The following is a 26822-nucleotide window of genomic DNA, read 5'->3' on the forward strand; positions in this document are numbered from 1 at the left end:
ATCTTTATGTAGGAACAATTTATTTAGTTTGTTAATAATCCTTAGCTGGTAGGTGTGCATGCAAGGAAAAGAAAACCTTAGCTGGAAGAACACCAACAGATCATTGTGTTTATCACCAACCTGATCACAAGTCACATGCAATTATGATTGATGGTCACACTAAAAGACATTAATCTTGGTAGAATAATTATGAGTGATGCTGCCTGGTTTTCATGTGTAGGAAGGTGGATAAGCTCAAGCAGAGGTTGAGGAACAAAAGAATCAAGTTGTTCTCTATAAATGATTGAGAAAAGAAATGCACCCTCCTATTATTATGAACTCAACAAAAGATCAGTTCAACTATGAACTGAACCAAAGTCAAACCTTAGGTTTGATTGACCGAAACCAAGTCACATCGAAAGAGTTCGATTAGACCCAAACTCTCTCGATCGTGTATGATCACATCATCGAAGATAGTGATAGATTCTGTCTGCCCTCGTCTTCTTCTTCTTCTTCTTCTTCAGATACCTGCAGGGTATACGTGGACGGATGTCCTGTGCGAGGGGTCGTGTGTGGCTTTCAGGCTGCTCGTTATCCATTCGCTCACGTACGCACGAACGCATCATTTTGATCTCTGTCTACTTCTTCCTCTTCTTTTTTTCTCAGTGAAGAACAAAGATTCGAAGCTGTGGCTGTCCTCCTTCAAATGATGCCCACCGCAGGAATCCTCTTATCCATCATCTCCTACGCATCCCCCCTCGCCCTTCCTCGTCTTCACATACAAACCGCTGCTTCTTCTCCTGGCCACTCCTCCTCCTCCTCCTCCTCCGGCGCTTGAAGCAGTAGTAGAAGGGTACATCCCTCTCTCTCTCTCTCTCTCTCATAACATAGACATGTTTTATATGTGCATAGAACTCCAAAAGTCTCTGGGTTTGGTTCTAAATTTCTCCTTCGTTTTGCACTACGAACACCATGCATGCAAAATGGGGCTACAACTACTTCTACTCTTCCTTCTCATCGAATAAGAAATTTCTTAGGTGTCTACACTGATAGAGGAAAGAGATGTTTTTTATAGTCCGAAGCTGTGGTAGAATATAAAAGATTTATTACGATCTCTTCGACGACGACGACGACGACGGAGGGTCAGAAAAGACAGTGAAAAGAGGAGGAGGAAGAAGAAGAAGTATAAGTGCTTGCATGTCTGCATGCACTGCCCATGCATCACTGAAGCACAGGAAATGTCACACGGCTAACCATCCTTGTGTTCTCTCAGGTGAGCAGTCCCCTTCGTCACCATGGACTTCGTCTATGGACCAGGGAAGAACCACCTCTTTGTTCCGGGGCCGGTCAACATCCCCGAGCCAGTGATTCGAGCAATGAACAGGAACAACGAGGACTACCGCTCCCCTGCCATCCCTGCCCTCACGAAGACCCTTCTCGAGGACGTCAAGAAGATCTTCAAGACAACAAGCGGCACCCCCTTCTTGATCCCAACAACAGGCACAGCATCGTCCATCCATCCATCCCTCCACTTGTACTACTTCGCCGTTACCGCATCGGCTTCCTTCTAACAACGAGTTCTTGGATCAGGTACTGGTGCCTGGGAAAGTGCCCTTACCAACACTCTCTCGCCTGGTGATCGGATCGTCTCTTTCCTCATCGGCCAGTTCAGCCTCCTCTGGATCGATCAGCAACAACGCCTCAACTTCAGGGTTGATGTCATAGAGAGCGACTGGGGGCGAGGTGCCGATCTTGATGCCTTGGCATCGAAGCTGGAAGCTGACCGGTCTCATACCATCAAGGCTGTTTGCATCGTTCACAATGAGACCGCAACCGGAGTCACCAGTGATCTGGCGGCCGTCAGGAAATTGCTCGGTACGCATCTAATCTATTCGATGAAATTACTGTGATAAGTGTGCAGAATGTAAATGTGCATCACATCCCAATTCATATGAATAAGTATCTCCATTTAATCTTCCTTAATTTTCTTCCTTATAATTTTGTGTTTGTTTTTTGTCATCAGCACACAATCTTAGAACATGATGTTGGCAATTGTTCTTAGTGTGCTTCTCTGTATCATATTCTTCTCCTAATTCCCTTATCATGCTCGATGTGTTGACCATATGATTATAATTTTGCAGATGAGTACAGGCATCCCGCATTGCTGCTGGTGGATGGGGTTTCATCCATATGTGCTCTTGACTTCCGAATGGATGAATGGGGAGTTGATGTTGCCTTGACAGGATCACAGAAAGCTCTTTCCATGCCTACTGGGATGGGCATCGTGTGTGCAAGTCCTAAAGCCATGGAAGCTGCTAAGACGGCCAAATCAGTAAGAGTGTTCTTCGACTGGAATGACTACTTGAAGTTCTACAAATTGGGAACTTATTGGCCCTACACACCCTCCATCCAACTCCTATATGGCCTTAGAACTGCTTTGGATCTTCTTTTCGAGGAGGGTCTTGACAATGTGATTGCAAGGCATAGCCGTCTCGGAAAGGCGACAAGGTAAACTCTAAGTTGATGTGTATCAATCCTCGTCTTCCTCTATGTAGCAAGAAGAATAGCAAGGAATTCTCATACAAGAATTCCACATCTACATTGTTGTTGAGAGAAGATATATGTGCAGACTTGCTGTGGAGGCTTGGGGGCTGAAGAACTGCACACAAAGGGAGGAATGGTTCAGTGATACTGTCACTGCTGTGGTAGTGCCACCTTATATCAATAGTGCTGATGTTGTGAAGAGAGCATGGACAAGATACAATTTAAGCTTAGGGCTGGGACTGAATAAAGTTGCAGGAAAGGTGTTCAGAATAGGACATTTAGGCAACCTTAATGAGGTATGGATTTCTTCCTTCCTTGTTTGAGCAAACTATGAGAGTTGGTGTGATTACCTTTTTTTTTTTCCTAACAAATTTAGATAAAGCTACTTCGTTTAAGAAATATGATGCATTTGTTTTTCTTTTCCTAATATAAACACAAATTATGAGTATAGTGTTAAATTTTCCTTGTTATGTTTCTCCCTGATCTTTCAGTTTATAGTAATTTCATAGTTTATTTTTGTAGGCTCAACATGTCCACTTGTGCAAGATGTATTTCTTTGTACTTACAAAAACAACAATAAAGTCATAATCTTTTGCCGGCGTTGAGTTTTGTAATTGGTTATATATCCTTAATTAAACTAAAAATATTTAAATTTTTATCCGTAGTTTCTATAATTAAATCTTTCTCTGTATCTTCTTGTATTAATTGTTTTACTTCTTTTGACTACAACATCTAGAAAACTCTTTAAAATATATCTCTGTGTGCTTGTACTTTATGATTTTGTTTTGTTCAGGTGCCATTGTCAAGCTTGTGTAGTTGCAGAATTATATTCTATTTGTCTTATGGTTGTAGGACTCACAAATTTATGTGCCAAAAAAATCATCAGTCCTTTAGTATTCCTTCTCCCAGAATATTCTGCAATCACAAAATCATGAATGTGAACATATCTTTAGCATGTACTTTCTTTTTTTTGTCTAAATAGAATAAAACTTGATTTTGATTGAAATTAGATTAAGAAAAATGTGTATTTGACATCTTAGCTAATTCTTGCCTTTCAATTTGTTGCCAGGCATTCCATTTTAATCCATGTAGATTAAGTGGATTATGGCTTAACAAAATCAGCACCTGGGATTAGTTGCATGTTTCCAATGTGCTTTACCATTTGTTTTCTTAATCCACCATGTAATTAATTATCTTGCTCATGAGTAAACCAATTCCATACAAGAAATGTTCTAAAAGCAGGTAAATGCTGCCAATTGCTGTTCTGTTCTGCTAACCATCCTTGTTTGAGTTCTGCAGCTGCAATTGCTGGGTTGCCTGAGTGGTGTGGAAATGGTACTCAAGGATGTAGGATACCCAGTCAAGCTTGGAAGTGGAGTAGCTGCAGCAGCTGCATACCTTCGGAACTCTACCCCAATGATCACTTCTAGGATATAAGACTTCTCTGGTTGGGCGTTCCATGATTGAATCAAGAAGTCGTAAAACCGATGTATATTGGTAGAAGTAAGATATCCTTATTTCTCAAACTGTTCCAAATTGTAATCATCTCATCTTGGTTGTTTGTATTTAAGTCTGTTTTCTTTTCGACAAATTGTACACAACATATGCTCGCAGATGCTCAAAAATCCTTTCTTTCACAACCTGCTAATATAGGAAAAGCTGTAATCGGTCAGTGTTATCTCAAACATAACCAGTAGATTAAAACCTGCTTTTCTACAGTCTCTAATAGTTTGTACTGACTTACATTAAGTTTTCTTGATCCCTAATCCTACTTGAGTTGCACAGAGTACTGCATCATGTCTGTTCCTTTCATCGGTTTGTTTCCACCTATATAGTCATGATATACGCCTTTTTGTAACTTGTAATTATGTTTATGAGCCTTTGGTTGCTGGTTAATGATGGAGAACAGGATTGATAGTTCACAAAACAAATATAGATGTCAACAGAGGAGACTGTTTCTTGTGGAACTCATTCTTGGGGGCTTATGAACCATTCAATGTCGAAACAGGTGCTGTAACCAGCAGAGTGGTTTTCCTCTCTAAATCTTTGACAGGAAAAACCAAAAATGATATGAATTGGAAATAGATCTAGATTTGAGCACCCATTTCATTAGGTTTGTGTTTACATGCCAATCTGGTGCTTGAGTCATTTGGCTTACTGAGACATCAAACAGTGATGACAAACCTAATCAACCAACTTACATTTAGTCAGAGCTCGTCACATTTGTCTCTTGCATCACCTCTACATAATTTCAAGTTTTCTCTAAGATAACTATTCTATTGAAACTATTTAATCCAATTATCGAGACATTACACATCGGCACTTTGTTTACATTTAATATAGCAAAAACAGCAATGAAAAAGGATGTCCTAGAATATGTCGTACCAAATAATGACCTTTCTTTTTGACATAAAAATGGAGCAATCTGTTTTTCTTTTGAAGGAAATAATTACAGATGATCATGAATTAACTTTTTGTTGGTACAAATTATTCTTTCAGTGTGGAACAAATCGTCATATATACTTTGTACATAATGTACTAATTCATTCTGTTCTTCATCTTGAACATTTTCGCTGAACAGTCAGGATTAATCTCCCTTTCCAATTCTTTTTGTGGTAGCTCACACTCAGCAAGCATCAACCTCATTTTATCTCAATCAACAAATATCAATCTCGTTGCTTGTCTCCACATCCACTTCTTCTTTGATTGAAGTCTTTGATCATCCACTGGAATGACTCAGGGTGGCAGTTCCAAGCAGGTCTCCTCAACTTCACTTGTTTTTTCTTTCTTCATAAGAAAATTTCTTAATCGACAGGATAGTTGTAATATCAGATCATATGTGGATGGATGCTCACTTGCTATTAGTGAAAACTGATCCTGAAATCTCAGCACCCCTTCAACCATCAATTGCTGTCATATGTCCCATTTATCATAAACTATTAGTGAAAACTGATCCTACACTTTATCATAAACTATTTTCAGTAGTATATTTCTGTCATATGTCCCATTTCTCTTGACATGCAATTGGGAGCCAACCTCTGTGAAGAGGACTGGTTTCTTCAGCACATGCTCACTATCATTGACATGAGAATCAACCCAAATTGACAGATACTTGACTTTATCTTCCAGGCTTGCCTTTGGAATCCTACAGGAGAAGGTGATGATGTCCTCAATACTAATATGCAAAATAGCAAGCATCAAATAATTGAATTAAATCAAGAAGGTTACTGACCAGCTATCTGGATATGCATGTTCCGAAGCAAAATCAATGTTCTTGGCTACTGAGTTCTGTATAAAGTCAGAACCAAGTCAGGCTGCCCAAGCCCCTGGATTCACCCTTAACCGTTCTGTTCTTCGAAGTCCATAAAATCCTTCAAGCCCAACTGTGATGAGATGTTTCCCATCCAGACTCTTTATATAGGATGCCATTTCGGCAGTCCAAGCCTGTTAGAAGTGCTTGATGAAGTTAGACAAGCCGTTAGTTTTCATGTGCCTTTCTCCTTTGAGAAATTTAGATACTGGTGGGCAGGAGGTGGGAGAAAACAACTTGGTAGACAAAAAGGTTGCAGGTTGTTGAATTACCTAAAGAAGACGACCAGATGAATTGGATTCACATCGAGACTCGTTTATAAGCTCCCAAGCAAATATTGCAAGCTCATCAGAATATCTGACTCCACTATATGAGTTCTTTCTTGTTATGATTGCCTGCATGCACAGAGCAGAAAAGCAGAACAGATGAACTGTACCTAAGAAGCTGTTATTCAGATCATCATATTTATGACACTCTAGTAGATAGCATTTATAAATCATCGACCACCTTTTTCTTTCATTTTTTTTCTTTTATGGCTGAGATATTAAAAGGTAAGTTTTGTTTAATGAAGAAGAAAAGAATACAAAATATAAGTGAAAAATGACACAGATGTCCACAAAACAAACTAAACTATGAAAGAATGAATTTGATCTGTGATAAAAAAAGGCCTAGTAGCATATTTTTGCAACAATATGAAGTTACATTCCAGCGAAAAGTCTTTAAAAATCCCTAGCCATGTTGAACAGCCACCTTAAACAAGATCTCAACCACAGTCCACTCATGATTTCTCACAGTTCGCATAGTATCTCTCATCATATCCCATAACAATCACAAGAGATAGCCTTGTGACAGTATATTGAAAACTTTACCTTTATGAGAAGAATGTTTCATTAGCCTGCCTATTGAAAAAAGGGTTTCCAAATTACAGTTTTTGTTTTTCCAATATAAACTAACACTAGCAGGTTAGACTCGTCCTGAATGAACACAACAGGATCGATCAACAAAATCACATGCCTCCAGAAAAAAGTTGGGATCCAATGAGAGTAGACATGAAAAGTTACGTTGTGCGGTAGAATATAACTTATCATCATGCCTATTTGAACACCATGATTCATTTTCCAATTATTTGTTGCATGTTTGCACCAGCATAAATAGGAGTGTTACGTAGCACCCCTGCACGATGCACTTAGTGCACTACAAAGGAACTTAGCATCTTATTCAAATCTTACTCCAAGATATATATGCTACAACAGTAATAATTGCATTCACCAGCATACCTTAACATAATCCTTATGATAGCCCTTGATGGTTGGATGTGAGAAAAATGAATCTGTGGAAGCTGACACACATTAACACCAGCAGCTTGTGCCCACATGACACACTGAGCTTTTCTCCCAAATGGATTGAGATTATTTACAGGAGAAAGAATTACCCTGATGTGATGTCTCCTAGCTTCATATATGACAAAATCAAGTGCCTGAGACCAAATGGAGTTCATGATAAACACCATCTTTTCATAATTTAACAAAAGGCATAAGCTGATATGACTGAATAATAGCATGTATACAGACTTGGATGCTGATTATGGTAAAGAAACAAGTAATATTTCATATTTCTAGTAAAGAATCTAATTATCAGAAACCCCACAAATTAATTCCAAATTTGCTTATTTTCCTATGAATAGAAGTATACTTCATAAGCATCATTAGCTATGATGGTAAACAATTAGAGAGAAGTATCAAATAAGAGCAGCATCTTTCAGACACTCTAATAGTATTGATTGCTTCTTTCCTTGATCTAACTGTTTGTGTCCACCGTAATGATGTTGCTTCTCATGACAAAATTCTATATGCATGAAGATAACATGGTAAGATATCAGTTAGTTTGTATCTTATAATCAGATAAGAAGACTCAAAACCCAACCACAATTGCCCTCTATCAGAAATAAATCAAGCTTATGCTTTACAAAAACCCCAGACAAAAAAGAAAGAGTTCAGAAGAATGAAAAATGGAACTAATGAAGGGAAGAATAATAGAACATGTTCTTTCTCATATTAAAAAAACATCAGATACTTTTAGTTTTTCCTCATACTCATTTGAGAAAGAAAATGATTTTAGTCAAAAGATTTACAAAGAAAACTAAAAAGGGAAATAAAATCATATCATCCATGTTTGAGAAAATAACAACCCATCCGAGTTTAGGTTCTTCGATCGGGGTTGAAGTCGAAAAAGGGTCGCGAGCATCCAGTTTTTAACTTTAACCTAATTTTGCTCATCTCCTCCCAAGTATCATCTAATGTGCATTTGCCATTCATGTATTGAATTAAACACTAGGCAGGTAACCAAAACCCTAAAGGTTGAGCTAATCTCAGATAGCTCAAGTATCACCTTTTAAGCAACAAGCAGATAATATGAATTCAGCCCAAATCATATGCAAGGAAGCTGATATTTTAATTTCTCAAAATTAAATCCAAATTTCTGCTTTCCTAAAAATTAATCACTTTTTGTATTCTCCTCTGCAATTTACCATCGCAGGTTACTATTCGTATCGCCCACCGCCATCATTCAAGAACCAATAAATGGTTTCCAATTGGGAACTTGTTTCCCCCAATCTGAAGTCCCTCATTCCACCCAAAGGTTCAAACTTTAGAGAACAAGACAACAGATCAAGAGAGATGAAGCGTTAAAGAGCAGATACAGAAGAGCCACAAATCGAGAACCTGGAAGATCCGTTCGTCGAAGCGGCCGGGGGAAATCTGGAGCGCGTTGGCGCCGCCGTCACTGAACGCCCAGGTCTGGCACACCGACATCCCCAACGACCGCCCGCGCCGGAGCATCTCAACCACGCGATCGCCGGAGTCGGATGACATCAGCCAGTAGGAGTTCCACCCGTTGACGTACACCGGCGACCCGTCGCGGATGTTGACGAACCGGGTACCATTCCGGCCCACAAACCCCATCCTCGGCAAGAGCCAGGGGATCGGTATCGGGATCCTTCTGCCACCGCCGCCGCCGGAAGACCAGTTGAGGTAGCCGAGGGCGACGAGGCGGACAAGGCCGAAAAGTGTGTACAACCACGCCCCTTCGTCGCTGCTCCCCCGTTTTACACCCGACCAGGAGATCCACACGAGAACGAGAAGTAATCTCTCACTGTCACTTGCGGATCCAGTGGGACCCGATGGGTGAGCCACGGGGTTAATCGCTGGGAAGGCCCTTTATTATTACTCGCTCTCCATCTCCTGCCAGTGAGTAGTCGTTGGGGAAGTTGGCCGTTGCTTTGGAAGTTGAAGTGGGTGATGCCAAATAAATAGTTTTCTCCATTTTTTAATGTATCAATTAGTTTATTTGGTGATTTATTGTATTCTACTTTACAAAATCATTCATGTTTATTGTCTGTAAAAATATTTATATATATATATTTAATTTGAATTAACACTTCTAAATATTAAAAATATAAATTAACCATATGATAATCCAATTAATTCATTAACTTGATTTATCCATTGAGTTATATAAATCAACATAGTTTTCCTCTTGCATGTAAGATTAAACTAATACATCAATCAGCTTTACTTTCCCAATGTATAAGGCTTCATTTCATAAATACACATAAATAAACCACTATTAGATTATAGCAAAAGACTAATAATCATAAAACTCTCTCTTATCAAGAAATTAATGGCATTCTTTCAAAATTATGCTCTCTTAGACTCTTAGCATAGACATAATTTCCATAATGTCCTCAGTTTTCCTTTTTATTATCTCTCACTTTTTCTACATATTCATTTTCCCAACATTTTAATTATAAGAAATTATTTCAATGGAAACTTCTCAAGAAATTGATGTGTATTCTCAGAAGTTATTTGTAGAGATAATTCTCATGAATCTTTCCCATTTTTTCTGGTTTTTTTATTGTCGTGTTTCTAAAATTTCAATTAAAAGATTTTTTTTAACCCCTTACAACTTATATGATGATTTATTTATTTTTTATGTAAATCGTAAGCGATGAAGAAGAGATTTGATCCAAAAACCTTGTTATAAATTGTTTTAATACATCATTACCAAACCAATGTTCCAAGTATAATGTATATCTTGTATGACAATTCAATGCATATTATTTTTCCAAGTATATTCTACACAAGAAGTCACAAAGCATACTAGAGAGGAATACAAGCTCATAAAACACCAGTATAGAACAACAATAAAAGTTCATAAGATAATGATTAGCATGATTTATAACCCAAATTTCATCCATCAATTCATCTTGTCAGATAGGAAGAACAGTGCCATTGTCCTATGTGATGAAAGATTATGAGCAAATGAGATGGAGGTTTCATTGATGTCATCTACAACCTGATAACATATTGTTGCATGCATGCATGCATGCAAATCCTGTAGCTGCTAACTCTGAGAACGATGGGGGAAGTCACAGACTTCCGACACTAGCTTTCTTCTTCTCCCAGCCTCGGTGCCTCATTGAGATCGAAGTCCAACAGTCCATGGCTTCCTCCCTTATCAGCTTCGTCCTCTTGCTGCTCCTTCTTGTGGTTGCTCGTCGTCGTTGCTGCTGCGGCTTCTTCTTGTTCTTCTTCTTTTTTTTCTTCTTCTTCTTCTTCGGGATGATGATGACTCCTGTTCTTATTGTGGCTTGCTCGGTGTCCTCCCAGCGCTTGGTGAGAAGAGAATGTCTTGGAACACACACTGCATCGGTATCTACGGCCACGATCGGACGTACCGGGCTCGTTCGCCAGCTCCACCTGCTCCGTCTTCCTCCTCTTGATCGTCTGCTTGTAGCTCGATAGCAGTTCATCTTCAACTGTGTCGTCAGAACGAGCGTCCCTGTGCTCTGCATCAGCCAGGTGCAGCAGGATTCTAGCAGCCGTAATGGCTTCGGGATCAGCGGTCACGGCCTTCCGTTGTCGGCCTCGCTTCGCACTCGGCCTCTTGGCCGCCGGAGAAGCGCCGGACTTCCTCCTCGCCTCGGGCGGCGGGTTCACTCCCCTGTAATCCCTCTCCGGGTGGCACCTCAGGTGGCCGAACAGTGACTTGTCCGAGGGGAAGCTCTTCCCGCACTCCGGGCATGTCGCATGACGACGCCTCGAGCTGCCGTCGTCCTCAGCGGCGGCCGCTCCAGCCTCCGACACAGATTCCTCGTCATCACCACAGCGAGACGACGCCACCTCCTGAGCCACGGCTTTGCCGGGTTCTTCGGCGCACTCGACTCGATTTCCAAGGCTGTTATCCGCTCCCAGCGCAGCGTCCTCGGTGTCGCAATAGCTTCCACCTTCCACGAGACGAGCTCCCATCCCTGCGCAACAGATCACAGAAGCATCAGAAAAAGTCACTACAAACCATTGAGCTCATCAAACAGATAACCCACTGTCGATCGACGGCAAGAAGCTTCTTCTTCTCGATCTCTCGGTTCCCGAAATCCAAAAGCCCACACCACAAACCTGAAACCCAGCTGAAACGGGAGAGAAAGGAAGCGCAGAACACATCAATTCCGACCCCAAGCAAAGAAAGCTATCAACAAGAAACCGAAATGGCACTCGTAGAGATCCGGAAAGGAACCAACTTTCGAGAAGGCCGAATCCAAAGACGGGATTTTTCGAACAAAAAAGGGATTTTTGGATCGGGAAAGCTAAAGAGACGCAGAGTTCGAGCGAAACAAACCCCGAACGGATTGGTAGATCAAGTAATCCACAGCTGGCAACACCCTGTTGACGCCCCCCTCGCTCGAGTCCTAAAGGGCGGCCCTTTAGAGAAGGAAACAGTGACGGGAGATCGAAAGAAGAAGAAGAGGAGGAGGAATCCTTCGTTCGCGGCAATAAATCTCGTCGCCTCGCCGATCTCTCCAATGGTTCCTATGCGTTACACTCTGCTGGTGTTGTGTTTGCTTCTTTCTTCTGGGTTGCCATCGCCGTTTCTTTCGGAAAGGAGAGGGGGTGTGAGACGTGATGGGGAAATCAGAGCCGTCGGATGGTGGTTGAGAGATTGGGAAGGGATTTAAAGTGCGAGTTTCCATTAAAGAGAGGATTAGATTTGTTAACATAATCTCCATCCACATATATATATGTATATTATATTTTCTTTCTTCCATTTCAATCTTTAGCAGATATGGTTAGCAAAAAGAGATGGATTAATTTGAGAGGTTAATTCCGATCATCCTTCTAAATTACATCGAATAAACCATTTGGTCAAATATAAGCTTAAATGTTTGAGATGTTAGAATGCTCCACTTTATTACTATCACATAATTTTCTAATTTTTATTAAGTTAAATATTTAGTTAAATCGAGCACATATTTAGTTCAATCGACCGTCAAACTTAACATGATCTAAATTATTAAATATATTGATGGAATCGATATAAAAAAAATATTTACTATCGTGTTAATGTGTAGTATAATGTATGAGTTTACGATCTCATCTGAATATTATTTCATATAACTCCTTTATTACTATCACCTAATTTTCTAATTTTTATTAAATTAAATTTTTAGTTAAATCGAGCACATATTTAGTTCAATCGACCGTCAAACTTAACATGATCTAAATTATTAAATATATTGATGGAATCGATATAAAAAAAATATTTACTATCGTGTTAACGTGTAGTATAATGTATGAGTTTATGACCTCATCTAAATATTATTTCATATAACTCCTTCAAAATGATCTATTGGGTTTACCAGTCAATTCATATCTCCTAAAATCTCTAATCTATTGTCAAGTCAAATAAGGTCTAACCCATCAATTATATTATTGGTGGAGTCAATATAAAAATATATACACCATAATTTCATGTGTTGGATACTTTTATTATCTCATCCTAAAGCTCAACCTAAATTAGTATAACCCAACCTCTATCTAATTATATATATAGTATTATCTCTAGGATACTTATCCTAACTTTGTGGAGTATATATTCCATCTAACTCAGGCTGGTATGATTACTGGTCATTTCAAATAAAAATCTTTGACATATAGAGTCATTGAAATTGCTACAACAAAATTTTAGAGTGTTTAATGCTGAGCTAGACAGATTCTTTGAATCTGAAGTCAACCTTGGTCAGACCCATGATGGGAGGATGGAATGCAGCAGGGTGGGTCAAAGTTTCCTCAGTCCAATGCACACAAGTTTTTGGTAGAGATTAAGGTGGCTTTCCCATGACAAACACCAATCCATCTCCTCCCATGTAAGTGAGTCAATTAAGGATCTCCAAGTGTTCCAATGACCAGTTTGAGTAGGACTCAGGGATGCCAGGCTTCACATACTCCTAAACCTAATTGCCATCTCCAGTTTCTGCACACTAAGTTTCCCAAAAGATGTGGTTTTGGAAGGACATGCCACCTTCTTGACTCACAAAATGGAAGTCAGAATGAGCTCTTCGATACTTTCTCCTTTGATGTCAATCAGGCAGGCAGCAGCATAAGCTTGGAGGTCTTCTCCTACCTGCTGCAGTCTACTCCCAGAGAACATCCATTGGCAGAAGACATAACAATACTGTGTCATCACTGTGAAGGAGAAGTGTGGCATCTGCAAACTCCAATAAAGAAGGCAAGGAGTTGCAGCAAACCATTCCTATAATTTCATAGATGATGGTAACCAAGAACTAAGACTCATCTCTAACTCATCATGTTTCGATATTTTGTCCTTTATTCCAACTTTTGTTGTATACGAGATACAAAAAAAGAAATCTCCAGCACATAATTAGAGATTCTCTTGACTTTTATTTGGGTGGAATAAAACACATAAATGTGAAATGCATGAATCCGAAAGTGTCATGATTGGCAAGTATTTTTAGAGTTCTCATCTCGGATTTAGATTACTTGAAACATGAGCTTACTTGTAGGATAAGAAATTCAAATATGGAAAGCTCTTACTGATTAGGGTTTAGTTACTTAATAAATATCCGAACAAGTTTATTTGGAGAATAAAAAATTTAAGTACATGCGGGACTTAGTTACATTATAAAAACACTATATATTTTGAAGTTATGAGGAAAGAGAGACATAAAGAATAAAATATGACATACGAGAGTTTTTCATGGTATATATATGAGATGACGTATGAATGATTATACCAAAAACTTAGTTTTTCATGGGAAAGCCACCTTAATTTCTACCAAAAACTTGTGTGCATTGGACTGAGGAAACTTTGACCCATCCTGCTGCATTCCATCCTCCCATCATGGGTCTGACCAAGGTTGACTTCAGATTCAAAGAATCTGTCTAGCTCAGCATTAAACACTCTAAAATTTTGTTGTAGCAATTTCAATGACTCTCTATATGTCAAAGACTTTTATCTGAAATGACCAGTAATCATACCAGCCTGAGTTAGATGGAATATATACTACACAAAGTTAGGATAAGTATCCTAGAGATAATACTATATATAAAATTAGATAGAGGTTGGGTTATACTAATTTAGGTTGAGCTTTAGGATGAGATAATAAAAAGTATCCAACACATGAAATTATGGTGTATGTATTTTTATATTGACTCCACCAATATAATTGATGGGTTAGACCACATAAGTTTGACTTTGATCTTGACCTTATTTGACTTGACAATAGATTAGAGATTTTAGGAGATATGAATTGATCGGTAAACCCAATAGATCATTTTGAAGGAGTTATAGGAAATAATATTTAGATGAGGTCGTAAACTCATACATTATACTACACATTTAACACAATAGTAAATATTTTTTTTATATAGATTCCACCAATATATTTAATAATTTAGATCGATTAGGGATCTTTGACCGTCGATTGAACTAAATATGTGCTCGATTTAACTAAATATTTAACTTAATAAAAATTAGGAAATTAGGTGATAGTAATAAAGTGGAGCATTCTAACATCTCAAACATTTAAGCTTATATTTGACAAAATGATTTATTCGATGTTATTTAGAAGGATGATCGGAATTAACCTCTCAAATTAATCCATCTCTTTTTGCTAACCATATCTGCTAAAGATTGAAATGGAAGAAAGAAAATATAATATACATATACATATATATATATATATATATATATATATATATATATATATATATATATATATATATATATATATATATATATATATATGGATGGAGATTATGTTAACAAATCTAATCCTCTCTTTAATGGAAACTCGCACTTTAAATCCCTTCCCAATCTCTCAAAGACCATCCGACGGCTCTGATTTCCCCATCACGTCTCACACCCCCTCTCCTTTCCGAAAGAAACGGCGATGCAAACCCAGAAGGAAAGAAGCAAACACAACACCAGCATAGTGTAACGCATAGGAACCATTGGAGCGATCGGCGAGGCGACGAGATTTATTGCCGCGAACGAAGGATTCCTCCTCCTCTTCTTCTTCTCTCGATCTCCCGTCACTGTTTCCTTCTCTAAAGGGCCGCCCTTTAGGACTCGAGCGAGGGGGGCGTCAACAGGGTGTTGCCAGCTGTGGATTACTTGATCTACCAATCCGTTCGGGGTTTGTTTCGCTCGAACTCTGCGTCTCTTGAGCTTTCCCGATCCAAAAATCCCTTTTTTGTTCGAAAAATCCCGTCTTTGGATTCGGCCTTCTCGAAATTTGGTTCCTTTCCGGATCTCTACGAGTGCCATTTCGGTTTCTTGTTGATAGCTTTCTTTGCTTGGGGTCGGAATTGATGTGTTCTGTGCTTCCTTTTCTCTCCCGTTTCAGCTGGGTTTCAGGATTGTGGTGTGGGCTTTTGGATTTCGGGAACCGAGAGATCGAGAAGAAGAAGCTTCTTGCCGTCGATCGACAGTGGGTTATCTGTTTGATGAGCTCAATGGTTTGTAGTGTCTTTTTCTGATGCTTCTGTGATCAGTTGCGCAGGGATGGGAGCTCGTCTCGTGGAAGGCGGAAGCTATTGCCATGAACATGAACATGCATTGAATTTTGAGTATTATCATTTTATAATAAAATATGATAAAGACCATCAGTCAAAATATCATTCCCAACACAATCAGATTTATGTAATAAACAAAATGATGTATCTTTAAAATTAAAGGAATACCCAAATGGTACGAGTATGGAAACATGAGATACTTGGTACATAAAAGGTTTTTTCCAATTTTAAAACAAAATCACTACTTAAAGTTAAAATACATGTTCCAATTGCTTTCACATGTGAGCTCATCTTATTTCCTGATAAGATGCTTTGCTCACTTCCCACTGACTTCCTTAGGTTTTGCATACCCTGCAAAGAGTTTGCAATATGGATTGTTGATCCAGAGTCAATCCACGAGGTGTTAATATTAACATTGACCATATTAGATTCATAACATACATATGAGGTAAACCCTTCTTCATGTGTTCCTTTCTTTTACAAAAGAAACACCTTGCATCTTTTTTGATATCAGCTTGGGATGGTATTTTATCTTTTCCCTACTGATGAGCTTTCTGATTGGCTTGATGTTTGTCAGTTTTATTTTTCCCTCGAGTGGTTACTACCAATGCACTCTCACCGAATTCCATCATTAGCCTCTCTTCTTCTTGAACACACATGGTCATTAATTCATTGATTGATCATTTGTCTTTATTTGTATTGTATGAAATTTTAAAAGGACTATATTGAGGTGGAAGGGTGTTCAGAATATAGTGCACCAGGAAGGATTCTGACATATTAACCTCAAGTTTCTTAAGTTGAACCGCTATATCTCGCATTTGCATTATGTGCTTACGCACACCCTTTATGTTGGTGAGTCTAAGAGATGAAAATTTCATAATAAAGGTACTTGCTAGTACCTTATCCGAAGTGACGAATTATTCATCAATAGCTTTTAGCAAGTCTCGGACATTTTCATGCTGATCAACAGAACCATGTATGCCAGCAGTCATCTTAGTTTTGATAAACATCACGCTGAGCCGATTGGATCGCTCCCATCACTCATATAACGTGATCTCAGTTGTAGTGCTGGTATTAGTGACTATAGGTGGTTCGTCTTTTCTTATAGCATAATCGATATGCATCCACCCTAAATGGAGGAGAACTCTCTCCTTCCATATCTTATAGTTATCACCATTAAGTTCGGGAATATCACATCGAATATCAGAGAAATTAACAGTTTGAGAAACTGCATAAAATCAAACATGCTTATGTCAAAATTTGAAGTTTAACAGACTAAATTACATGTTTTACCAATGTGAAACATGTCAAAAATATGAATCTCATGACATAAAAATTGCCTGTGGGCTAAATTCTTAATTCAAATAGATTCATATAGTCTTTATGATAAAACTCTTAAATTATATTCTAATTCATAATCCCTGTAGGTAAATTATGAAAATAATCTGATATTTTATCCTGATTAATTATATTAAATATAATAAAAAATCATGTGGGATAATAATTATCATACGAAATATAATCAATCACAATATGATGTCTAATTACTTATGTGATACTTATTTTAATTATATATATAATTTTAATTAATTAAAAATTAATTAAATAATTTTTCGAACAAAAAGGGGATTTTTGGATCGGGAAAGCTAAAGAGACGCAGAGTTCGAGAGAAACAAACCCCGAACGGATTGGTAGATCAAGTAATCCATAGCTGGCAACACCCTGTTGACGCCCCCCTCGCTCGAGTCCTAAAGGGCGACCCTTTAGAGAAGGAAACAGTGACGGGAGATCGAGAGAAGAAGAAGAGGAGGAAGAATCCTTCGTTCGCGGCAATAAATCTCGTCGCCTCGCCGATCGCTCCAATGGTTCCTATGCGTTACACTCTGCTGGTGTTGTGTTTGCTTCTTTCTTATGGGCTGCATCGCCGTTTCTTTCGGAAAGGAGAGGGGGTGTGAGACGTGATGGGGAAATCTTTAAAGTGCGAGTTTCCATTAAAGAGAGGATTATATTTGTTAACATAATCTCCATCCACATATATATATATATATATATATATATATATATATAATATTTTCTTTCTTCCATTTCAATCTTTAGCAGATATGGTTAGCTAAAAGAGATGGATTAATTTGAGAGGTTAATTCCGTTAGCTAAAAGCAGATATGGTTAGCTAAAAGAGATGGATTAATATGGTTATATATATATATATATATATATATATATATATATATATATATATATATATATATATATATATATATATAATATTTTCTTTCTTCCATTTCAATCTTTCTTCCTTCTAAATTATATAGAATAAATCATTTGGTCAAATATAAGCTTAAATGTTTGAGATGTTAGAATGCTCCACTTTATTACTATCACCTAATTTTCTAATTTTTATCAAGTTAAATATTTAGTTAAATCAAGCACATATTTAGTTCAATCGACGGTCAAACTTAACATGATCCCTAATCGATCTAAATTATTAAATATATTGATGGAATCGATATAAAAAATATTTACTATCGTATTAATGTGTAGTATAATGTATGAGTTTACGACCTCTTCTAAATATTATTTCCTATAACTCGTATTGGGTTTACCATCAATTTATATCTCCTAAAATCTCTAATCTATTGTCAAGTCAAATAAGATCAAGATGAAAGACAACCTTATGGGGTCTAACCTATCAATTATATTGGTGGAGTCAATATAAAAATATATACACCATATATATATATATATTACGAGTTACCAATGGCAGGGAATTATCAATAGCAAGCTTCATTATCTTTTCCTCTCCTTTTAAGCTTGATGATCATAATTACCGGAGCAAGCATCGATTATACTCATTGGTTGGACCGATAGGTCAATTTATTAGATCATAAACGTAATAATTTTTTTAAAAAATAATTAATTATATATTATATTATATTATAAATAATTAAACATATGATAATATTATAATAATATTATTTTTCAAAATGGAGCAAATATGTCAAAGAAACGAGGGAACAAATATAATAGGATTTTAGCATTTTGAAGACTCAAATGACCAAAACTAGTAAAGAGGAAAATAAGGCTTAGGTTTTCGAATCTTGAGGTGTTACTATATACACTTGACTTCCTTAAACTTAAAAAGTGTATTGGAAAACAAAAAAGAGTTTAGGTTTTCAGTTGAATTGTAGTTCCAACACACATTCAGGTATAGTAGAATTTACATGTATTTCTATCCAATGTAAAAAATACATGTATTTTTTTTATTGGACACTCTTTTCATTTAAGTTGCTCAAAAAACCCAAATCATGGATTGCATTGGCACCCACTACAAGACAAACTGATTTGGATCAACAAGAGATCTTCATGGCTTGAGCATATGACACTGAGCTTACAAAAAGAGAAGACTTGCTTGAACCTCATCAACAGACTTTGGTTCAAATGCACTCATGGAAGATTGAATCTGTATCATGACACACAATGTGTAGGAAACACTGTTACATGTCACATGAAGCAAGAAGGTTATTCCTCCTATACAGAGAGATCAACACAGCTTGTCGGATGGCGGTGTCTACTTGTGCTACATCCAAAAGCTAACTTTAAAGAGCAAAAATCATATATGTTACTTTCAAAGTCACTAGACGAAGAAAGGGTGATGTGAGGATGCCAGGATCTGTGCCAGGATCTGCACCATTCCCATCCCCGAGTACCGAAATAAGGCACACAACTTTTGGAACTCAATAATGGTAGTAAAAGAATAAACGAGGAATCGTTCTTTTTTTTTTAGCTTTTCCCCCTTTCCGCTCCCTCTTGCCTCTGATCTCATGCTGCAAACAATCTGCTCGTAAAATTTTGTATGCAGCTTTCTTGCATCAGTCCAAGTAAAAGAAAATAGAACATGAAATATGGTAGGAAGCGTTCTTCGCTGCAAATTTATAGATATCTCATCCATGTACAGCTACCTCCACTTCAGGAATCAACAAAATTTCTTCGGCAAAGATTCATAAAGCCAAACTTATAGTGATTGGTTTCCTACCAAAGAGACGAGATCGGAACTGTAAGTTCACAGGTAACTTAAAATTTTAATCTAAAGAAATTTGAATGACCAAAATGATACATGTAGATATCTTGTTGCAATAAATACAAGAATCATTCCTGTACCGGCAAAAGGCAAAGGTGAACCACAGAGTAATGTTTATAGTACTGTGAATATACATGGAGAAAACAAGATTCAGCAATTTGTGAAAATGTCCAGTAAGTTTGCCAAACTGCTTAAATATCTTTTTTAGCACAAGATACACAAGTTATTTCCTAGAAAACAATTTTACCTTAATATCGGAGTCTTTTAAAGCTTCTAATGTTGCTTCAATCTCCATTTGCTTCATCAAAGTTGCTTGCAGGACCTGAATGAAGAAAATGTGATTAAAGAAAGTGACAAGGATATAACATAACAAATCAAGATTGACAAGGAAAACATGCATAAGGAAAACACAGTTTTATCAGATGGTACAAAAGTCAGTGATTTGAGCCTGGACCGATGAGAACTTGATCGAGTCAGTTAGCAGCTTTATAGCTCATATATCTCTGAGATTAAGATAGTGTATGTGCATTAAAAAGAAACAACAAGACAGATTACGAGAAGACAATAGAGAAAAACGTCAAAAATAGGCGACAAGGGTGACAAATCAGCTAATGAACCCAGTAGTCATTTAATAGATCAAAGTTCTCATGTGATATGACATAATATCAAGCATCACCATGGATTCGATGTGAGCTTTCAACTTGCGCTAGTACGTGATCTAGAGCACTGGGAGTACCTAGTGACTTCATGAATCAACAAATCCATAAAATTAAAGCCCTCATTCAAAATGCTTAGACTGATGTGTGTAACCAAAATATATCTGACTGAATCACTATAGATTATATGTGGTCATCTCACATGAGATAAAAGACTTACTTTATTTGTCTTGTGAATATCAAACTCGACACACTTTATCCTGTCCATTGAATCAAGGATCATGTGCTCTTTTTCTCGAGGAATCTCAGCAGGCTTGTTGCTGAGCTCATTTAACATCAGCTCAAGCTTTTGAAGACGTTCCATGCAAGAAGTGACACAATCTTCCTTGAGAGCTTCCGTAGTTGAATTTTTATTGCATGCCAAGTCCAAGGCATTTGATAGATGAACATTCAACCTCCTATCCTGTCTAGACCATAAGATACGAAAGAAGGACAGCATTTTTATGAGAAATGCAACCAATGTTCTTGCAAAAGAGTCCAACTTTCCTTCTGTATCATCCTTGATGTTGTTGTGCTTACCAGCAATAGAGTTACCTGAAACCATCAAGGTAAAACAAATTTTGACTGATAAAACTATTACAAAGAAACAGGACTATGTTGACAAAAGGGACAATTAATATAAAGTTATAACTAAACCTTGGCAGAGGAGCAGCAAAGTTATATCTTTAATATGAGACAAAACTCTTAAAATTGTAGTTTGAGAGAACTAGAAGAACAAGAGAATTGTATTCCCTTTTAGCAGCTTGAATGCCAAGAGAGACCATGCAAACATGACAGAATGGAACTGTTTAGAGAGATCTTGGACTCTTCCTAGATATGTTGTGGTTAAACTATTCTTTTCTCGCCGATAGAACCTGGACAATTACAACTTCAACTTGCCCAAACTTCTGTTAGTAAAATCCAGAGATGAACCACTTTTTCCCTGTGAACTTAGCCTTGAGCTTATGAATAAGAAATACATAAGCTACAGCCTACAGGAATTATGAAGAATGGGAAAAAAATATTGAGATCTTACTGCCTGTATAAATCTTTTATTTCAGGAGAATTTGCCTTAGATATTAAAGGATGAGAAATTGATTTAGATGAGACAATAAATGACCACCAAACACTACGTGAATTGATGGAATCAGATAAAATCTATTATTAGGTCATACAAAAAAGGAGCTATTGTAGCAAAACTTTAGATGTTGTCTCCGATGCATCACCAATTTAATTTACCATGCAGTTCAAAAGTATAAGAAATCTATTGTGGGTACCAAAACAAAATTGCAACCTATCAAAGAAATACAAAAGGATTTCTTGACATTTCGGAAAAACAAATAATTGCAATCTTGATTCAGGCCATTGAGAGACAGAGCACATCAAAGTCATCATTGTTCTGTTTATTACCAGCAACAGGCTAGCCAATTGACTATCGTATTATTCCAACTTAAGCACTCTTATTTCCATAATGATGTCTGCAATATTAGCTTCTATTTCACAGAAAACTCAGATGAATATCTCCATAAGTGTCAAGAATTTTTGAATTATCAACTAGAACATATCCCGAGGATTAGAAGAAAATAGCTCTAAAGGCACAACTTATCAGGATCTTTGCAGTAATCTAAGTGATCATCTGACGAAAAGGGTAATCGAAGGATTTACAGGGATAAATCATCACAACTAATTAAAGAATAATGCAGTAGAGAAGATTAAAAGTCAATACCAAAGGAATGTGGGGCAGCAGTTGCAGAGGTGTAGTCAAGATCTTTTAATTCTTTGGATGCCTTCACAGCAAAACCAGATCCTCTTCTACCATTATCTACAACTTTATCAACAGTTGCAGAATGGTCATCACAGCTCTGATAAGGTGTAATGTCTGCTTCTCTGACCTGCCAATCCAACGATCGAAAAATGAGATGCAAAAAGTGTGTTTAGTAAGGGATTTGCACTATACAGTCATATTGTTGTTATTAGAACTCAGCCATTAAGAGACAATATTCTAAAGGAGTTATGAAGTTCCTAAATCTGCAATGTTCAGGACAGGTAGACTGATTTAAGCCAGTGAAATATAAAACCTATAATAAGCATAGACTTTAAACTTTCAATGCAGATCAGATTTTTTTTTCTTTTTTTTTCTTTTTCTTGCTTTTATTCCCTTTTAGATGTGGAAGTTGGTAGACAAAATTGTAGGCACTTTCTTGTATTTGCAACAGCTCAATTATCCGTTGATCAGATCTTCCAAGGAGGAGCTTTGTTCTCTTTGTTTCTAATTGTTGGATGGATTGATAAGGAATTGATATAGCAATCTGAAGAAGTTAAAAGTCTCAATCTTTGAGCATAGATGACTTCTTCATAGGCCTATTCATCATTAATTAATAATACCATCTTCTGATACACCTGCTTGCAGATTCTGTTTTCCCTATTATGCAATTAAATTAGGCTGATAGTGCTTGGAACCATACAATCATGACCATCGTCAAAGCATAACCTTGTATACTCAACATAAACTATGCAAAAAAGGAAAAATTAAAGTATGATGTATGATATTCATGTACTCCTTCACTGAACATGAACAAAGATAATGTATCACAGGATTATCGGCATGCTTTGAGCTCACTTCTTTATAAATTGGAGACAGACGAGCATTATCAGCAGTCACTGGTATTACAGGAGAACAAAGATCATCAGCATCAGAAACTGATTCAGCTGCAGAAGTTTGACTAGTCCTTCGCTGCCATTAAAATAAGCACAGCAAATCTGAATATGAGAAAAAGATTATCTGTAAAATCAACTAGGGCTACAGGTTTAAGATTTTAAAAACTTGCCTTTGATGAGTGTAGTCTTACACAAGAATGGCCTATTTTTTCTCCATCAGATGTATGTCTGTTTTCCCTCGCAGATGTTGTGTCAATGCCTTGTACAAACTACAGGTGAAAATGACAATACTAACTAGGTTGATAAAGACAGCCACTGACCATGGTTTGAGTAAAATTTACTGGATACTACCACTTCTCCAATTAGATATGAGATATATACCTTCAAAATAACTGGGTCATTCCATGGTCCTCTGTTAGATCTAAGACATCCTCTCTCATAATAGCATGTACATGAACCACCGAGGAATTCTGGCAATTGGCTGAATGTGCATATACATATGCATATTATTAATATGATGAATGAATAGTCACAAAGTAGCAAAAGGAGATTCATGATGCTATATGCCAGAGACATAAACACACAAACCTTGAGTCAATTGCCTCAAGAAGTCTACTCTGATATTTGGTTCCAAGAACCTGCACAAAAGTTCTAGACATCATCCATAGAACCAAGAAACCAAGAATCACTGTATTTCTTCTATGGACGCTTTATCTTACATGTATCTTTGAAGTAGTTTTGGGATCAAGAAATCCTTTCACAGTATTCCAGAGAAGCTTAAAACCATGGCCAGCATTAACTACAAACATTTGATGTAGTGTCTGTACAAATAAGAAGTTAGAACACCTACATGCACTAACAGCCACATGAGAAGCATCTTAAACGTACCTCAGGATAATAATCACCATCAATTTTCTGCATATTGAGCAAAAGGTCCCTTGCTGTCTTGCTGAAATTCTTCAAGCCCTGTATTCATGATGTCAAACTTCGATACATGCTACTGACAGTTTGAAATAAATGATCAAACCCAGGATATAGCAGGGCAAAATCCAGCAATTGTTGATTATAAATTTTATACAATGTGTTTCTATGTGCATCATAATATGTTAATACAATATAAATAGGAGAGAAACAAGCAAAATACCACGCCTTGTACATCCAATATCGTGGTGGAGGAACCAATGTGTTTTTTGGCAGCAATAGAGCATGCAGGAAATTTCTCATTCAGGGCTCTCTCAAATTCTTGTACATGGTACTTCAAATAGCGCTCTACTGTAGTTACGTGCATAAGCTTATTTGGCTCAGCTTTCCCCAGTCTCTCAATGTAGACAGGCCTTCCCTCCTTGTCAACTCCATGATATCCTTGGGGATAATAGCGCAGAACTTCCTCCAGCTCTTCAAATTCAAAGTCCTACAATCAATGAATTAGAGCACTGTGGCATGTCAGATAACATCATTTAACAATGAATTTGGTTATATAAATAATAATATTCTCAGATATATGACCATGAATACTGCTGAAACAGACATTTGCACTTCATTGATAACTGCTAAATGCCGTACACCACTATAGATTAATGTGGACTACATGGATTGCAGAATACTGCAAGGGTAACCTTCAAGGCCGCTGATGATTTATGACAGTGCTCAACGATCCATAAATTGAGGTAGATACTGAGCATCCCGTTTTTAGTTACTCTTTATGCATGTTCAATTTCTCAATCCAGGGGTGCTAAAACCAAAATCAGCCCCATATGTCACCAATCACAAGAAGTTCAAGCAACATATTTTTCTTCCATACATGCTTTCAGACAAAAACTAAAGTGCCACCATTTCTTGATTATTCAAGACACATCAGGCCACCTGATTCTCGATGTTACTTTTGTGCATGCTAAATTGCTACATAAAATTTAACAATGACTTTACCTCCAGAATTGTGTCCGTTCCAAATTCTTTTCTCCATTGAAGCATCTCAGCCCACATGTGGGTTGCTTTCTCAAAGTCAAATTTTCTAGCCTTGAGGAACCTGATCGAAGAAAAAAGTTTAGCAAACCCCAACTTAACCTAAGCATAAGACTTAAGTAATGAAATCTGGCCCAGTAGATGCTTGAGGTATTGGATTAAAAGGACCAGAAAATTTTTAAATCATTCTAACCTAAGCAATGTGTGATAGTCATCATGTTTATTAGGCAACAAGTCCTTGGCAATGAGTTGTTGCCGGAAGGAAGAGACAGCTTGCTCCTCTTCAGCATCTCTAACATCCTCGATTGGAACGGAAGGAACCCTGAAATCAACTCTCCTTCTCCCTCGTTTCTTCAAAGAGTGTGTAAATCTACTCGAAGCATTCAACGCTTTTTTCTTGAGAGATCCGATTCTCGTTTTCCTTCTCTCGTCCTCAGAGTTCTCCACATCAGATCTCCTTTCTTTTCTCTCCTCATAACTGTACGACCCTTCAAGGCCTTCTGCATGGTAGACTGCTAGTTGTAGCATTTCGGATGTAAGAAAAAGAACAATGAATTCAAAGTGTTCATTTCGGAGCCAACTATACAAGTTATACCAACTACCTGACATTTCCTTCCGAGGCACAAGACCTTTTGCTAGGACCTCAAGATTCAAAAGAGACGAGCAGCCACTAGAACAAGGAACAAGAAACAAGGTTAATCCATGAACCCATTTACATTCTCTGAATCCAAAAGATTGAGAAAGGAAAGGATAAATATACCTGAACGAGGGATTCCAGAATGCAGCAGCACAGATGCATAGAACTCAGCGAAAGAAGGAGATCTCAACAACTGATAAAGACCAAAGAGAAAATCTTTATAATCAAACTGTCTTTCTGAATCATCTTTTCCAGATGACATCAAGTTGCCTTTTTTTAAAGCATCCACTTTTCAGCTTAACAGTGTAAACCATCTTACGAGGGTGAATTCTAAATCTAATATGTACCAATAAAAACAAGGGAGATAACTGACAACTCTAAGTTTGCAGAACTAAATAAAGAAACGTAATTGTTACAAAAATAGGACTCGAAGGACCTGCATTGGTTCAATTGCTTTTAATTGATGGAAAGAGGCTTCGCCTCGATTCTACTAAAGGTTCGACCTTTTATTGAATCCCGTCGATAAAATCTCCTCTACGAGATGAAACCGCCCTTTAAAGATCCATTATTGAACACCCCTCACCTGAAACCGTTTCGAAAAGCTTCTCACAAAGATCGGAACAAACAGCCCGTCCGTCCGAACCAAGAAGCGCACTCCAATATCCAGTCTTGCAAGCCCCAACAAGGCGAACGCGATCGAACAATCAGAATCCAAACGCCAAGAAAAAAAGAAGGGAACCGAACCCGCGCCTGAGATCACCAAACCGACGAGGGCAACGCGAGACCTCTACCCCGTCCAACACCTCAGCCAGCAGCGATCTGAGCGCCGAGGCCGGGACGAGAGAAGGAAAGAGAGATCGGTTTGGGAAACCGTGAGGAACTCTCTATCTCAGAGAAATGACGAAGAATTCGGATCCCTTCTCCTCCTCCTCCTCCTCCTCTTCTCCTCTCCGCCTACTTTGCCCTGGAGAATGGGTTTCGTCCGCCGTGGTCTTCTTTTCTTGCTTTGGAGAGGGAAAGAGAGAGCGGAGGATTCGAGGAAGCGGGTAAAAGTCGAGAGCTCGCTGGCTGTCGTCTTGCTGTTGCCGCT

General features: G+C 37.8%; 3 protein-coding genes and 1 pseudogene across 8 annotated transcripts; 1 reads left to right on the top strand and 3 right to left on the bottom strand.

Annotated features, from left to right (window-relative positions):
- The first annotated feature begins 674 nt into the window (after positions 1 to 674).
- LOC135646263 (serine--glyoxylate aminotransferase) lies at positions 675 to 4241 on the top strand. The gene is made up of 6 exons (XM_065165618.1): positions 675 to 832; positions 1253 to 1479; positions 1570 to 1854; positions 2121 to 2487; positions 2609 to 2819; positions 3823 to 4241. Exons 2-6 carry the CDS (start codon positions 1275 to 1277, stop codon positions 3958 to 3960), a joined length of 1206 nt encoding a protein of 401 aa, XP_065021690.1. The 5' UTR covers positions 675 to 832; positions 1253 to 1274; the 3' UTR covers positions 3961 to 4241.
- A 661-nt stretch (positions 4242 to 4902) lies between these two features.
- On the bottom strand, positions 4903 to 9096 carry LOC135645470 (mannan endo-1,4-beta-mannosidase 6-like; annotated as a pseudogene).
- Positions 9097 to 10275: 1179 nt separating this feature from the next.
- LOC103996531 (zinc finger protein ZAT2-like) lies at positions 10276 to 11139 on the bottom strand. The gene has a single exon (XM_009417446.3). The coding sequence runs from the start codon at positions 11137 to 11139 to the stop codon at positions 10276 to 10278; it is 864 nt and encodes a 287-aa protein (XP_009415721.2).
- An 8007-nt stretch (positions 11140 to 19146) lies between these two features.
- LOC103996369 (phosphatidylinositol/phosphatidylcholine transfer protein SFH6) lies at positions 19147 to 26822 on the bottom strand. Of its 6 annotated transcripts, none has more exons than XM_009417289.3 (16): positions 26316 to 26822; positions 25856 to 25925; positions 25698 to 25765; positions 25289 to 25592; positions 25060 to 25159; positions 24278 to 24544; positions 24022 to 24099; positions 23853 to 23954; positions 23722 to 23771; positions 23515 to 23614; positions 23304 to 23402; positions 23096 to 23209; positions 22202 to 22367; positions 20657 to 21030; positions 20028 to 20102; positions 19147 to 19731 (listed from the first exon to the last, which is right to left on the bottom strand). In XM_009417289.3, exons 3-16 carry the CDS (start codon positions 25702 to 25704, stop codon positions 19669 to 19671), a joined length of 1899 nt encoding a protein of 632 aa, XP_009415564.1. In that variant the 5' UTR covers positions 25705 to 25765; positions 25856 to 25925; positions 26316 to 26822; the 3' UTR covers positions 19147 to 19668. The 6 variants fall into 6 exon arrangements, with proteins under 6 accessions (XP_009415564.1, XP_009415563.1, XP_009415562.1 ...); XM_009417288.3 differs by having other exon boundaries at positions 25289 to 25595; XM_009417287.3 differs by having other exon boundaries at positions 25289 to 25607.

This window comes from Musa acuminata, chromosome BXJ3-8, assembly GCF_036884655.1.
Source record: "Musa acuminata AAA Group cultivar baxijiao chromosome BXJ3-8, Cavendish_Baxijiao_AAA, whole genome shotgun sequence".
NCBI lineage: Eukaryota > Viridiplantae > Streptophyta > Magnoliopsida > Zingiberales > Musaceae > Musa > Musa acuminata.